Source organism: Felis catus, chromosome D3 (genome assembly GCF_018350175.1).
Source record: "Felis catus isolate Fca126 chromosome D3, F.catus_Fca126_mat1.0, whole genome shotgun sequence".
NCBI classification, from domain to species: Eukaryota; Metazoa; Chordata; class Mammalia; order Carnivora; family Felidae; genus Felis; species Felis catus.
This window is the reverse complement of record NC_058379.1, coordinates 1,131,547-1,145,285: the sequence shown is the minus strand read 5'-3', so window position 1 is coordinate 1,145,285 and position 13,739 is coordinate 1,131,547. Positions and strand designations below refer to the sequence as shown.

Sequence of the window (13,739 nt, the reverse complement as noted above, 5' to 3'; positions counted from 1 at the left end):
CGGGGCACCAGGGCCGCCTGTCCTCGTCCCTGGGGGGGTCCGGGAGGGGGTGTGGGTTGTGAGGGGAACCAGCGCTGGACTGCTCCCTCTCCAGCGCTCTGATTCCGCCCTGATTCCGGCTGTGCTGTGGTTGGTTGCTTTTCCTTTACGGCTGGTGACCTTCGGCATCATTTCATGTGCTCGATGGGCCGCTCTTAGGATTGCATTTTTAAAGCTACAGCTGTTCTTGTGACTTAAAAATACCTCATTACCGAAAAGGCTAACCGCAATAAGACATGAGAGCTTGTGGGGAGGTGGTGTCAGAGGCAGCAGAAGGTGGGGCCTGCAGGCCCGGGCCGGAGGCTCCCTGCAGACCCCGCGGTGCTGGTGGGGAAGGGGGCGGGCTGGCGGGAGCCATCCGCTCTGTGGGGCTCCTTGTATGTTAGTAACAGGAAGAAACGCCCAGGGGATTAGGACAGTCATGGCATTTTGTTGCTAAATTAGACTTCAGAGCGCCCACACTCCCCACCAGCCCTCCCTCCGTTTCTCTGATTGTCCACACCTTGGGTGGGTGGGTGGGGGACACACGCCATCTCCCTGGGGCCATAGTACACGTTAGGGCTCACTTGCTGCCGTCCGTCTGTGGGTCGGACAGATGAACGATGATGTGTATCCACCATCACGGCATCACGCAGAGCAGCCTCACTGCCCCCTGACCCTCTGTTCTGCCCATTCCCTCCCCCCAGCCCCGGCAAACCGGGTCATTTCACTGCTGCCATAGTTTTGAGTTTTCTAGAATGTCCTAGAGTTGAAATCATATAGCCTGCAGCCTTTTCGGACTGGTTTCTTCCATTTAGTAATGCACGTTTAAAGTTTCTTCACGTCTTCATGGCTCACTTCCTTCCAGCTCTGAATGTTACTCCGTTGTTTGGATGGATCACTTTATCCAGCTCCAAGTTTTAGCAGTTATAGCTAAAACTGCTCTAAACATCCCCTGTGCAAAAACCTGGTGGTAAGGGGCGGGCCCAGGAGGGCTCGTCCTGGGGTGCAGCAACTCTGCGGGAAGGACTGGCTCCTTTCTGTCCTAGGACCTCACGTGTCCCTGCACGTTCCAGGCACATGCACAGGGGCCCTTGGCCAGGAGGACCAGGCTCAGGCTAGCCACTGGAGCTGGTGGGGTCCGAGGAGGGAGCTGGTATGGTGGTCTGCTCCCCACACAGTGCATTGCAGGGAGCCTCTCGCCTGACCGGTCACGGTGCGTACCTTCTGCCCGCTTCGCTCCTACCGGGACCCTTGGGCAGGCTCAAGGAAGGAACAGGTGCTTCCATCCTTCCCACCCAATGGCCTGGCTGGGGGCGGGCGGGGGGGCTCCTCAGGGGCTGCACGGGGCACAGCCTGGGGGCTTGGGCCTGCCCCTGAGACAGACCTCCACCTGGTCTGGGTCTCTGTTCCAGCACTCAGAGCCCTTGGCTCACGTGTGGCAGGGAGGCACAGCCTGCAGCCTCTGCATCCAGCCCTGCCAGGTCTCGGTTGGGTTAGTCCTGGACTCCTGTGGATGCCCTCCACCTGGGGCTGCACGGCCATCTCCTCGGTGGTGAGGACCAGGGTGGCACCTGTGCCCTCAGAGCTGCTAGAGCAGGGAGGGAGCATTCCCTGCAGAGGGCATCTGTGGGAGGAGGGTGGGGGTGCCCTCTGCAAAGACAGCCCAATGCTTCCTAAAGCTGCTGAGCCACTGAGTTCCCTACGTCACACATGACCGGGCCCTTCTGTCAGCCCTGGAACCTGGGGGCCCCTCTCTTCCCTCCTGCCGAGGGCGTGGGGGCTGTCCTGGGGGTTGTTCGGCACAGGTGAGCCATCCTCTGTCACCTGCATGAGCTCCTTCTCATCTTCACCTTTAAGCGTGGAGTGTGGTCCAGGAGAGACCCCTGTCAGCAACCACTAAGCCCCGCAAAACTACGGGGACGTGTGCATCCGGTTTCTTTCATTGCGGGGTTTCATTTCATTTCAAGGTTCACTCACGTTGCGAGCAGGCGGCCGGTTCTTACGGTTCGCTTTGCACACGACACTTTTTACTTTGTGATGCCCTATTTATTTTGCCGATTGGTTGTTCCACTGTGCGTGCCCCCACTAGAACGGGAGCTTCACAGCTACTGAGCGCCTGGTCCTTCTCTTCGCTGACCCAGCGCAGGCGCTTCCTGCCGCCTCCCGAGCCCCCCGGACCGGAGATGAGGCACCTCCGCCACCGCCTCCAGCCCCCCGCCCCGTCCCCACAGGGCCCTACTCAAGGTTTCCCCGAGGACTGCGCTCCCTCCCCGCACCCCCCCCACCCCCCCACGTATGCCCCAAGTGCTCCCGACTGTGCCAGAACCAGCCCCGGCGCAGAGCAAACGCCTGCTACCACGGATCCGGGAGACTTGCAAAGTCTGAGGAGGCGCTGGTCTGCGCACCAGGACTGCTGCTGCGAGCCTCTAGGCCAGGGGCTCAGCGGGGGCCCTCTGGGGTCCCCTGGGGTCCCCCTCGGGAACGCAGGGCCCGCGGCGCTGGCTCCCTAGGGCAGGGGTGCAACCGGGATCCGAGCGTCCGCGCCCGCCCTTCTGAGCACCTGTCGGCACCTGCAGGCTCCGAGGAGCCGCGCGCCGCGCTTCGCCCCGCCCTCGGGCCCTGCATCGCCCCGCCCCGGGCCTAAGCTCCGCCCGGGGGGCTTTTGTCCGCGCCCGGTCGCCGTCCGCAGCGCGTTGCACTTCCGCCTTCGCCCACGTGGTCCGGCTGGGGCTCATTCCGCCGCGCCGTGAGTGGGGCCGAGCGGGTGCGCGTCCTTCTGGTTCCGGCGAGAGTGGCCGCGGCCTCCCGCACTCCGGAGGGAGAGCCGGCCGGGCGGGGCGGGAGGGTCGGGCGGGAAGGGCCGGGGAGGACCCGGGGGAGGGCCGGGGCCGGGCGCGCGCCCCCCGCCGCCCCCCGGTCGCGCATGGCGATCCGAGTCGTGCGGGCGGCGGCCGGGGCCGTGAGGAGAGCCTGCGGACCGTGCAGCCCGAGCCTGGGACCGCGTCTGCTCCGGTAATGACGGCGCGCTCGCCCGGGCCCGGTCTCCAGCCTGCGCCCCGCCGCGCGCGGCCGCGTCGCTCACGCCGTCCGTGTCTCTGCAGCTTGCCCCCCATGGCCGGGAACGTGGAGGCCCCCGCACCCGTGGGCGCCCGGCCGGAGCGCGACCCGAAGGCCCGGGGTGGGGCCAGGATCTGGGAGGAAACGGAGCAGCAGGCGAAGAAGCTCCGGAGCGCCTCGGACGCGGAGCAGCACAGGAAGCTGCCCAAGCGGAAGATCGTGCTGCTCATGGGCTATTCCGGGAAGGGCTACCACGGCATGCAGGTGTGCGGGGCCGCCGTGTGCCGGGGACAGGCAGGCAGGTCGGGTGAGTCCCCTTGGGCAGGATTTCGGTTGGAATCCAGGCGGCTCTGAGCCCTGCTCCGTCCCTGGGAGATGCCACGCTGGGGGGCTTTCACGGACCTCCCGGGCGTCCAAGGGCCCCCCTCTGCCGCTGACCATCGTGTGGCCACGGGCAAGCGATTGATTCAAGCTCTTCGTGCCCTTTTCTCATCCATAGGCGGGGGGGGGGGGGGGCGGCTGGAAGACTCGGTTGTCTTGTTTGCCAGATACATTGAGGGTCAGAGCCTGTGGGCAAGCAGAATTCTCTTTTCTGTGAGAATAGGAGGGCCACCTCCTTGATGTCACAGTCCTGCGGGCCCTGGAGTCTGGTTAGGGCAAGATCTGAGGGGCAGTATTACGGAGCTTCTAGAAGTCACGGGTGTCCTTTCTCAGCACGCATTAATACCAGGAGGTTGTTGTGCAGGCTGGTCGTGTGAACTGCAGGGTTGAGGAAGAGCCAAGGATTCCAAGTCTAGCCCTGGCTGGCAGTGTCCTGGGGTGCGCTTCTCCCTGTGTGTCCAGAGGCCTGCCTCTCTGTGGGGCTAAGACAGGGTGTCCCTCTGCACCCAGCCGCTGCAAACAGATGGGTCTCCAGCAGGAGAGGTGCTGGTTTTCGGATCTGACCAGGTGGGAGGAAGCAGCGTCTCGGGTGATCCCTGCTGTTGGCTGTTTTCACCTGGCTGCCCGGGGTGGAGCGTTTCTAGAGACTGTGGGTACCCTCCGGTAACTGTCCTACCTGCCATGGGTGGGGAGTAACTGCGGTGTCCCTCCAGGGCCACAAGTGTGGACACAGCACACAGGCTCCCTGTGTAGAGCTTCGCGGGCCCAGGGCTCCCACCTGTGGGCAGTGACTGAGTGAAAGAAACTGCTTTTCTATTCTTTTCTTCAGAGGAACGTTGGGTCCTCACAATTCAAGACCATCGAAGATGATTTGGTGTCTGCCCTGGTCCGGTCGGGCTGTATTCCTGAAAATCACGGTGAAGATATGAGGAAGATGTCCTTCCAGCGGTGTGCCCGCACCGACAAGGTAGGCACCGTCTCTGCGCCTCCCCCACAGGTTCGAGCAGCGCCTGAAGCACCTGAAGCTCCTGGACCGCGCTTGTCCTTGACTTCACAGCTTCACGGCTCCCTTGTCAAGACTCACGGCTGTGAATGACCGGTGCACAAACCAGACGTGCCGAAATGGAAGGAACTGAGAAGTTCTGGAGTGTTTCCAGTCCAGGTGTGGCTGGACCTCAGTGCCCCCTGCTGCCCACACTTGGTTTGTGTCCTGTCTGTTTGTGAATCCTCCTTCCTTGTCCCTGCGGGTGGCATGGTGGCCACAACGTCTGCCTTAGATACAGACGTCTCAGGCTTGCCAATACCTGTGGGATTGTAACATCAGATTTTCTGAAAGGGGAGAGGAAACAGGTGAAACCGGTTTTAATGGTCGGTTTTATTTGAGTCTGTATTTCCAAGATAGCCTTCTTTCAACACGTGGTCAACATAAGTACAGTTAACACAGTTCCCATTGCGTGTGTGCGCATGTGTGTGCGTTTTGGCAATGTGCTGGGTGCTCTGTGCTCGTGGCTCATCACCACCACACTGGCCACATCTGGTGGACTGGGGAGCCTCAGTGGCCGTGGCCCGGTGCTGTCCACTCAGTCCTGAGATTGAGTCCCACTCTGTTGTCTCATTGGCTCACGTGTCTCTCGTGGGCTCAGTCACGGCTGGCATGGCAGCTGTGCTGGGTGGTCTTGTCCTGTCGTGGGACTGGCCCGGGCAGGAGTTCCCTAAGGAGACTGGAGGGGTGCAGGGCGGGTGGGTAGGGCAGAGGGCACAGACCCCAAGCTCTTTGCTGGTAGACGTGAGACGCATAGTGTGCACCAAGCCTTTTGCACCTGCTCCGAGACCCTGGCCCTGAGATGCCTCTGTGGCTGCCTGAGGTCACCGCGGGTCTGACACAGACACGGGTAGCTCGGGGTCCTGAGCTGCTGAATAACGCCCCCCAGGGTCCCGAGGTACCCAGATCCCCCGGGCTTGTGCGTCAGGCCGGCGGGATCCTGGAACTGGTGCCGTTGTACAGACGGGAAAACGGAAATGGGGCCGCGGGTTCGTTTCTTGTAGGTGATGCAGAAACATTTCAGGGTCCTGGACTCCCTTATGGTTTCCCTCTTCTTTTTAACTTTTGCACTTAGGGTTCTCTGGTTGTTTTCAAGGCAGAAAACAGCAGATATTTGCTCGAGCTGACAAAGAGCATCTCAGAGCGTGGTGCTCAATTTCCACTGTTACTAGAGACTGCTTTGTCCGGGTGTGTTTCCTCTTACAATTTGGAGAGCCTGAAGAAACCAAACTTCTGATACTAACATCCCAACGCTCGTGCCTCCGGCCCCTGGGATGAATAAATGACGACATCTTGTTGGTTTCTATTTCAGATTTTTATTTTTTTTATAGTTTTAAAAATACTTATTTGTCTTGAGAGCGCGCCAGCAGAGGAGGGGCAGAGAGAGAGAGAATCCCAAGCGGGGTCCGCACTGTCAGCACAGAGCCCGATGCGGGGCTCCATCCCAGAAACCCTGAGATCCTGAACTGACCTGAAATCAAGAGTCGGACGTTTAACCAACCGAGCCATCCAGGCGCCCCTGATTTCAGATATTTAAATAAGTACCTTCATTGAGACACAATTCACTGCACACAGTTTGGCTACTCAAAGTGTGCGATTCAGTGGACTCGTGCGTTTGCAGAGTGGTGCAGACACCCCTGCAGCTGCTGTCAGGATACTCATCTCCCTGGAAAGGAGCCCACACCCCTTGGCAGTCTCTCCTGCCCCAGCAGTGCGTCCAGAAGGTTCTCATGTCAGCATGTGACTGATACAGAAATGTAGCAGTGCGATCTGTTTTCATTCCCTTTTTTTTGTTTGTTTGTTTACTCTGGACTCCTGTCCACTTCCCTGTCCCTGCAAGAGAGCACACGGGGAGGGGCAGAAAGAGGAGACACAGGATCCCAAGCAGGCTCCCCGCTAATGGCGAGAGTCCAGTGTGGGGCCCGAACTCATAAACCGTGAGGTCATGACCTGAGCCAAAGCCAGACACTTAGTCAACTGAGCCACCCAGGCACCCCTCGTTCCCATCCTTTTTTTTTTTTCCTTAAGACTTTATTTTATCGTAAGCTTTTATTTTGAAGCAATCTCTACCTCTAATCTGGGGCTCGAACTCCCGACCCCAAGATCATGAGTCCCATGCGCTTCCAGCTGAGCCAACTGGGTGCCCCTCCTTTTTTCCCCCCCGTTTGCTTGCTTGCTTGCTTGCTTGATTTATTTATTTAAAATTTTTTTAAAGTTTGTTTTCGAGAGAGAAAGCGAGAGAGCGCATGAGCGGGAGAGGGGCAGTGAGCGAGAAGGAGACAGAATCAGACGCAGGCTCCGGGTTCTGAGCCGTCAGCACAGAGCCCGACACGGGGCTCGAACTCCTGAACCTTGAGATCATGACCTGAGCTGAAGTCGGACGCTTAACCAACTGAGCCACCCAGGCGCCCCCAGTTTCCCGCTTTAAACAGAACCTTTGGAGAGTGAGTTGCAGACATTGTTCACCCTGAAATCCAGCACCCCGGGCACCACCTCAGTGTACCTGTCGCTCCTGAGAACCCAACACTTACAGGATACCAATACCCACCTGCATTGGTTTTGTTCCTGATCCAGCACCTAAACCCGGGTTCGTGCCCGGCCTGGCCTTTGAGCTCCCTTTCACCTAAAATGCCTCCTGCACCTTCCTGATGTGATGGCGTTTTGATGAATGTCCTCAATCCGGATTTGTCCGATTGTTCTCGTGGCTCAATTCGGATAAAGGTTCTGGACAGGAACGTTACGCTTGTTAGAGTTGGTTTCTTCGCGTGTGGTAAGCCTTTTTGGAAAACGTGATGGGTCCACGGGTGCACGCAGCAGCGTGCGGCGAAGCGGGTGATGCTGGAGTGGACGCCTGGGTGTCTGCACTCGGGTGAGCACCCCAGAGCCCACCCGCCCCCCAGGAGCACTCCTGTCCACTTCCCTGTCCCTGCAAGTTCTGCCGCGTTGACTCTCAGTAGAGCTTTTCGGTGAAAGTGCAGCATCGGGGGGGGGGGGTTGCACATCTGGATCCAGTCATCTCTGCAGCTGGCACCCCTTCCCTGTCCAGTCGGCACCCCCTGCGCCTTGGTGTGCCACGCCGCCCTCCCCGTGGGGAGGGGACACGGGAAGTGCCCTGTGGTGAGGCGAGGGGGCGGATGGCGTGTGCGTGTGCCGGAGCGTGAGCCCCCCGCCCCCGCCACGTGCCCGAGCGAGGGTGCCCGCAGGTGCCTGCAGCAGGTTGGCGGATCTTCCTAGCTTTGCCTCGCGGTCTCCCGACTAAATCGTATCTTCTTCTTCCCCTAGTTTAGGGTCCCATCCGAGGGGGACTGTGTTTCCTACTTGTCTGACGCGGTGCAGGTTTTGTGGGGATTGGAACTCGTTCGCACCGTTTGGGCAGCTGTGCTGCCGGCCCCTTGGTGGGTGCAGCGTCCTTTCCAAAACCACAGCTTCCGGCCGGTGCCTGACCCCTCTGCTTCCTTTGCAGGGCGTGTCCGCGGCAGGCCAGGTCGTGTCCCTGAAGGTGTGGCTGATCGATGACATTTTGGAGAAGATCAACGGCCACCTTCCACCTCACATTCGGATACTGGGTAAGCGCTGCGCGTGCGGGGCCCTGACGTTTCACCAGGCTTCCCTGTCCTCCTGAAGGCCAGCTGTGCAGACAGACCTGGAACGACCCTTCACGTGCTGCTGCACATGCCTCGCTTTAACCAAACACTGGACGTGCAAGTCCAGGTTCGGGAAAGTTACAACGGGCGATTATTCCCTTTTATGACAAGCCCGGTGGGGATTTTTAGTCTGATCCTCTGCTCTTCGGTGGCCTGCACGCGCAGTTCACGTTCGCCCTGGTGCTGGGATGGTTGGTGTAGAACTCGCTGTCTGTTTCTCTTTGTTGTGTCTGTTCTGGGTTCCCCTTTTTTTCTGTTTCTTCTTCTGGACTAACATTTTTCGTAATTCCATTTAATTAACGATCATCTTGGCTGCCCCGGTAGCTGTAACTTGCTGTGGTTCTTCAGCGCTTGCTTTGGGGCTGAGAGCGGTGGTTGTCAGACTCTGGACGGCCGGGGCCGCGTGGCCCCGGGACCTCGGTCTCGGCCGCACGCGCTCCCTGACTGTACCCGCCCTACCTCCCCTGCCGGCGCCCAGGCCGAGCGGCCGTGGTGTCGTCTGTGTTCGAGCCTGCCTTGCCGCTTCCCCTCAGCCCACTTGTCGTGGAGCCCGAAAACCACAGCGGCGTGGCCCTGTCCTTTCCCTGGGCTTGGCGCCGATGGGCGTGTATGGCTCTGCCCGGACGTGCCGGCCGCCCTGCGTGCAGCCGGCTAAATGACCGGTGAGTCGAGGTACAATTGCCGAATGACCAGCGGCAGGTTTAAGTGTACAGTTGGGAGGTTTTGACGTACCTCACGTCTGTGGAACCTTCTTGGGTGAGACCCGCCCCACACTGCCGCTCTGCTTCCTGTCGCTGTGGGGTTCTGTCTGTGGAATCAGGCAGCACGCCTGGGGTGTGGGCGAGCTCGAGTCTCTTGGGCAAAGCCGCTGCGAGCTGTGGCACAAACCAGACTCTGGGCGTGAGGCGCCCAGCACTCGTCGATTGCCGAGCCCGCGTGTGCTAGCGAAGCGGGCCCTTGTTTGTCATGGGGGGCCGGCGCTCCGCCCCCAGGAGACGCTCCTGCGGGTGGCACCTCGTGGAGCCCATCCTCACCAGGCCTCCCGAGGCCTCAAACAGCGCGCTTCCGTGGGAGGCTCTGCGGCGCCTTCCACAGATGGGCCCGTTCCGCTAAAACAAACACCGCGTCCCGTCGGTCAGCTCAGCGGTCAGCACTCCCTGCGTGGCATCACACACGGGGCGGCCCTGTGCACAGTGCAGCTTGGCGATGCTTGGTGTGGACGACCGTGAATTTGTAACTCAAATTCCCCCCGGAGCGGGGCACCTGGGTGGCTCAGTTGGTTGAGTGTCCGACTTCCACTCGGGTCATGATCTCACGGTTCATGGGTTCAAGCCCCGCATCGGGCTCTGTGGGCAGCTCGGAGCCTGGAGCCTGCTTTGGATTCTGTGCTTCCCTCTCTCTCTGCCCCTCCCCCGCTCACGCTCTGTCTCTTTGTCTCTCAAAAATAATAAATAAACGTTAAAAGAAAACCTTCCCCCGAGCAGATACAACAGCCACGCAGACACGACCAAGAACGCGCTGGCTCCCCCGCGGGACAGGTGTCTCCCACAGACCTGCCCTCCTCGTCTTCAGGGGCTGCCCACTGCTTCACCCCACGATCGTTCCACAGCATCCTGGATCCGTTTTTCTGTGGCTGGGCTTTCTAAGTTTTCTCTGTTTGTTTGTTTTTGCTGTTAAACGTGCTGCTGCCTCAGTGTCTTCGCACAGAACCAACCTCTCGTAAGGGGTGGTTTCGGGTCGCGCCACGCTTCCCAGCTGCAGTGTTGTGCGTCCTGTGGAGATGAGCCCCCTGCATCTTGACGAGCCCTGGGTTTTAACACATGCCTGTGCTTTTGATGAGTGTGTGTGTGTGTGTGCGTGTGCGTGTGCGTGCGTGGCTGTGAGGTTGCACGCTGGGTGGGTGCAGGCTTGTGCGTGGAAGTCGGTCCGTGTGCGGTCCAGACGCTTGTCGGGAAGTGTGGTCCTCATTTGCCCCTTCTCCCCTCAAGGACTGAAGAGGGTCACGGGCGGCTTCAACTCCAAGAACAAGTGTGACGCCAGGACCTACCTGTACATGCTGCCCACGTTCGCCTTCGCCCACAAGGACCACGACGTGCAGGACGAGAGCTACCGGCTGAGCGCGGACACGCTGCGGCGGGTGAACGCGCTCCTCGCCTGCTACAAGGGCACGCACAACTTCCACAACTTCACCTCGCAGAAGGGGCCCCGGGAGGCCAGCGCTCGGCGCTACATCCTGGACATGTTCTGCGAGGAGCCTTTCGTGCGGGAGGGCATGGAGTTCGCGGTGATCAAGGTGAAGGGCCAGAGCTTCATGACGCACCAGATCAGGAAGATGGTCGGCCTGGTGGTGGCCGTGATCAAGGGCTACGCCCCCGAGAGCCTGCTGGAACGCAGCTGGGGCGAGGCGAAGGTGGACGTGCCCAAGGCGCCGGGGCTCGGCCTGGTCCTGGAGCGCGTGCACTTCGACAAGTACAACCAGCGCTTTGGCAACGACGGGCTGCATGAGCCGCTGGACTGGACCCAGGAGGAGGCGGGGGTCGCGGCGTTCAAGGAGCAGCACATCTACCCCACCATCATCAGCACCGAGCGCCAGGAGCGGTCCATGGCCCGGTGGCTGGGCACCCTGCCTGTGCATGACTTCGACGCCACCGCCCACGCGGCAGCCGGCCTGGGCGCCAAGGTGGGGTGGGGACCAGGGGCTGGAGGCGGGGGCCCCGGGGCCGCCACAGGCCTTCCCTTTCAGGAGCTCGGCCGAGCTTCTAGCCTGCTCTGCACCGGTGTCCCTGTGTCCATCATGCAGACAAGCAAGCTGAGCCCCGGGAGGGGGGGGGGTCACGGGGTCACGCCGCTGCAGACCAGCAGGGCCGGGGCATTGGAATGGGTGGCTGGTGACCCCAAAATGTTGCTTGGTGTCCGCTCCCCGCTCTGTGCTTAGTGACTTTGGACGAAGGCTGTGCTTGGTGGCTGGCCTTCCCATTGGTGAGACGGAAGTGTCGGGGTGAGCCCTGCTGGGTCCTCAGCACGTGTCTGTTGTCACGCCCGCTCCCGAATGTCCCACCTGCAAGATCCTGCCGGGGCCATGGCTGGGGGGGGGGGGGGGGCGGCGGCTCATCCCTGCCAGCTGCATTTAGGAGGGGGCGTCTGTTCCAGGCCCTGGAGCTAGTGGGTCTGCGGCCTTAGGTCTCTCCCCTGCGGGGGGAGGGGTCCTGAGCCGGTGTTCTCGGGGCCGTCATCTAGGCGTCCACAGAAACACTGCTGCCGGCACGCCTGGGGTTGCAAACTGGTGCACGCGGGTGACGTAGGCAAGGCGAGCGGGCCAGGTGTGGAAGAGCAGGTGTGCAGGTGGGGTCACAAGTGGCAGCGGTGTCTGCGCGGCGATGGGGATCGGTGGATGCTGGCCGGCAGGAGCGCCCCTGTTCCGTCTCCCAGCCACCAGAGAGCGCCACTTCGGGTGGGGGGGCGGTGGGCCATCTCTGGGAGAGGGCCACGTTGTGCGGGAGGGTCATGTGAGGAGGGGCGGGGAGGGCCACGTCGGGAGAGTCCCAAGTTTTTCCAAGAGAAAGTGGCATTCTGGAATTTTAAGTGAAAATTGCCACTCTAATTTGGCAGGGGGTGGGGGTGGGGTAGGAGGCGGCGCATGCACAGATCTGATGGGGGGGGTGCTGGGGCCGCCCTCTGCTCGCCATTGCTGGAACCACCTTGGGCTGCTGGCTGGCTAGACACCTTGAGAGAGACCTTCCACATCCCGTCCCTTGTTCCCCTGGGTCCCCCGCCCCCAGGCAGACAGGCAAGGACATGTTGGCGCTCCTCCCCGACAGGGCAGGCGGGGGGAGGGGCCCTGGTGTGGTGTGTCCCCGCGGACCGCCCCGCCCCATCCCCACTTTTGCTCTTGTTCCGCAGGCACCCAGCCCCCTGGGAGACAGCGACTGAGGTGGCGGCCGGCCCACGGGTGCAGGGCCATCCTCGCCGACCCAGGGAGCCGCGCCGCGGCCCCGCAGCCTCAGGGTCCCGAGACCTGCGTCAGGTTGGGTTCCGTCGCCGGCAGGACCTGTCGCGACTCTGTTTCCAGCTCGTGCAGTAACCGCTCACACCTCAGCACGGAAAGACACTATTTTTTTAATGAAGCAGTTTTCTTATTAAATAAGTACAAACTTTGCCTAAGGCACCCCTTGTTTTACGTTTCTATGTGTTTTGCGTCCGGAGAGGCAGTGCCGTGTGCTGTAAAGGGACAGAGTATGACGCTGGCAAGCGGAGCCCGGACCCGCGCCGGGCCCTTGGGACGGAGCTGGGCAGTGCGGCGGTGCCAGAGAAGCCGGGCAGGTAGCCCTGGGGTGGTCACGTCCACCCCAGTGCTGCTCACGCTCCTGCTGGGGGGACTGGGACAGAAGAGGGACAGGGCGGCCCCTCCAGGAGTGTTCCTGGCAAAAGGCCCACCAGTAGCCTTTTCTCTCGTTGGTCAAGAGCGCATCACACAGGCTGGTCTAACTGCGAGGGACACTGGGGGATGCATTTTACCCAGTGGTGTGCAACATGGCACGGAACACAAGTGACCTGTTAGCAAGAAGAGGGGGATCAGGTGACGGGTGGGCAATTGGCAAGTCTGGAACAGTTTGCGTGGCGGAGGGGTGCGTTTTGTATGTGCATGCTTGTGTATGTGCGTGCATACGATGCGTGTGTACCCCTGTGTATGTATGCACAAGTGATTGTGTGCGTGGTGCCTGTGTGTACATTGAATGTGTGCATGTATATGACGCGTGTGCGCCCCTGTGCATGCACGTGTGATTGTGTGCTTGTGTGTGCGCGTGTGGTGCCCGTGTGCACGTGATGTGTGCCTGCGTGTGATGCGTGTGCACTCCCGTGCGTGCACACGTGATTGCGTGCTTGAGTGTGTGCACGTGGCGCCCGTGTGCCCATGAGATGTGTGCATGCCTGTGATGTGTGGGGTGTGTGCATGGGCATACTTGTGCGCACAGGGGGGCTGGGCAGATATTCTTGAGGTCTTCTTGAGGGTTAATAGGTGGGGTAGTTCTAGTAGGATCGGGAAGACCTTTGAGGATGTTGGTGGTGACCTGGGGCGGCCATGTGCAGAGGGTGAGTGAGGTGTGTGTGGGGCCAGGAAAGTAGTTGGGCCTCCTGCTGCCAGGTGGATGGAGGTGAGCACAGAAGGGAGGATTTGGGGCTGACTTGAGCTTAGTTTGAGCACTGATGAGCTGGGGCGATTGACAGATGGAGCCCCCGGGGAAGGTGGGTTTGGAGGACGTCTGGAGGTTGGTTTTAGGCACGTTAATGTCCCCTGTGATAGCCAGGGTTCTCTACTAAGTCATTTCTGGGGGCAGAAATTAGCCGAGTAGCTACTGGGACCTTGGGTTCTCCTGTGAAAGGACACGAGGTCTTGGTTGGAAGATCAAACCACTAGAGAAGATAACTCCCAGTTGTGACTGCAGGTAATTAGTGGGTGACCCATTTAAACCACCTTGGAGGACTCATGGGTACGTGGTATTTTAAAGTAATCCATACACTTGGGGCAGCAGTGCAGAGGAGAGCGGCTGCCTTTGGTCCCTCATTCCCAGGGCCTCTGCAGGGCCCCTGCTCAT

The 13,739-nt window shown here is 60.6% G+C and overlaps 1 protein-coding gene across 3 annotated transcripts; it reads left to right on the top strand.

Moving 5' to 3' along the window:
* Positions 1 to 2,680: 2,680 nt before the first annotated feature.
* PUS1 (pseudouridine synthase 1) lies at positions 2,681 to 12,310 on the top strand. Of its 3 annotated transcripts, none has more exons than XM_045041690.1 (7): positions 2,681 to 2,785; positions 3,123 to 3,342; positions 4,289 to 4,426; positions 7,965 to 8,067; positions 9,630 to 9,683; positions 10,134 to 10,825; positions 12,046 to 12,310. In XM_045041690.1, the coding sequence occupies exons 2-7, from the start codon at positions 3,133 to 3,135 to the stop codon at positions 12,073 to 12,075; spliced, it is 1,227 nt and encodes a 408-aa protein (XP_044897625.1). In that variant the 5' UTR covers positions 2,681 to 2,785; positions 3,123 to 3,132; the 3' UTR covers positions 12,076 to 12,310. The 3 variants fall into 3 exon arrangements, with proteins under 3 accessions (XP_044897625.1, XP_044897624.1, XP_023097021.1); XM_045041689.1 differs by lacking the exon at positions 2,681 to 2,785 and adding an exon at positions 2,875 to 3,033; XM_023241253.2 differs by lacking the exons at positions 2,681 to 2,785; positions 9,630 to 9,683 and adding an exon at positions 2,876 to 3,033.
* Positions 12,311 to 13,739: the final 1,429 nt, after the last annotated feature.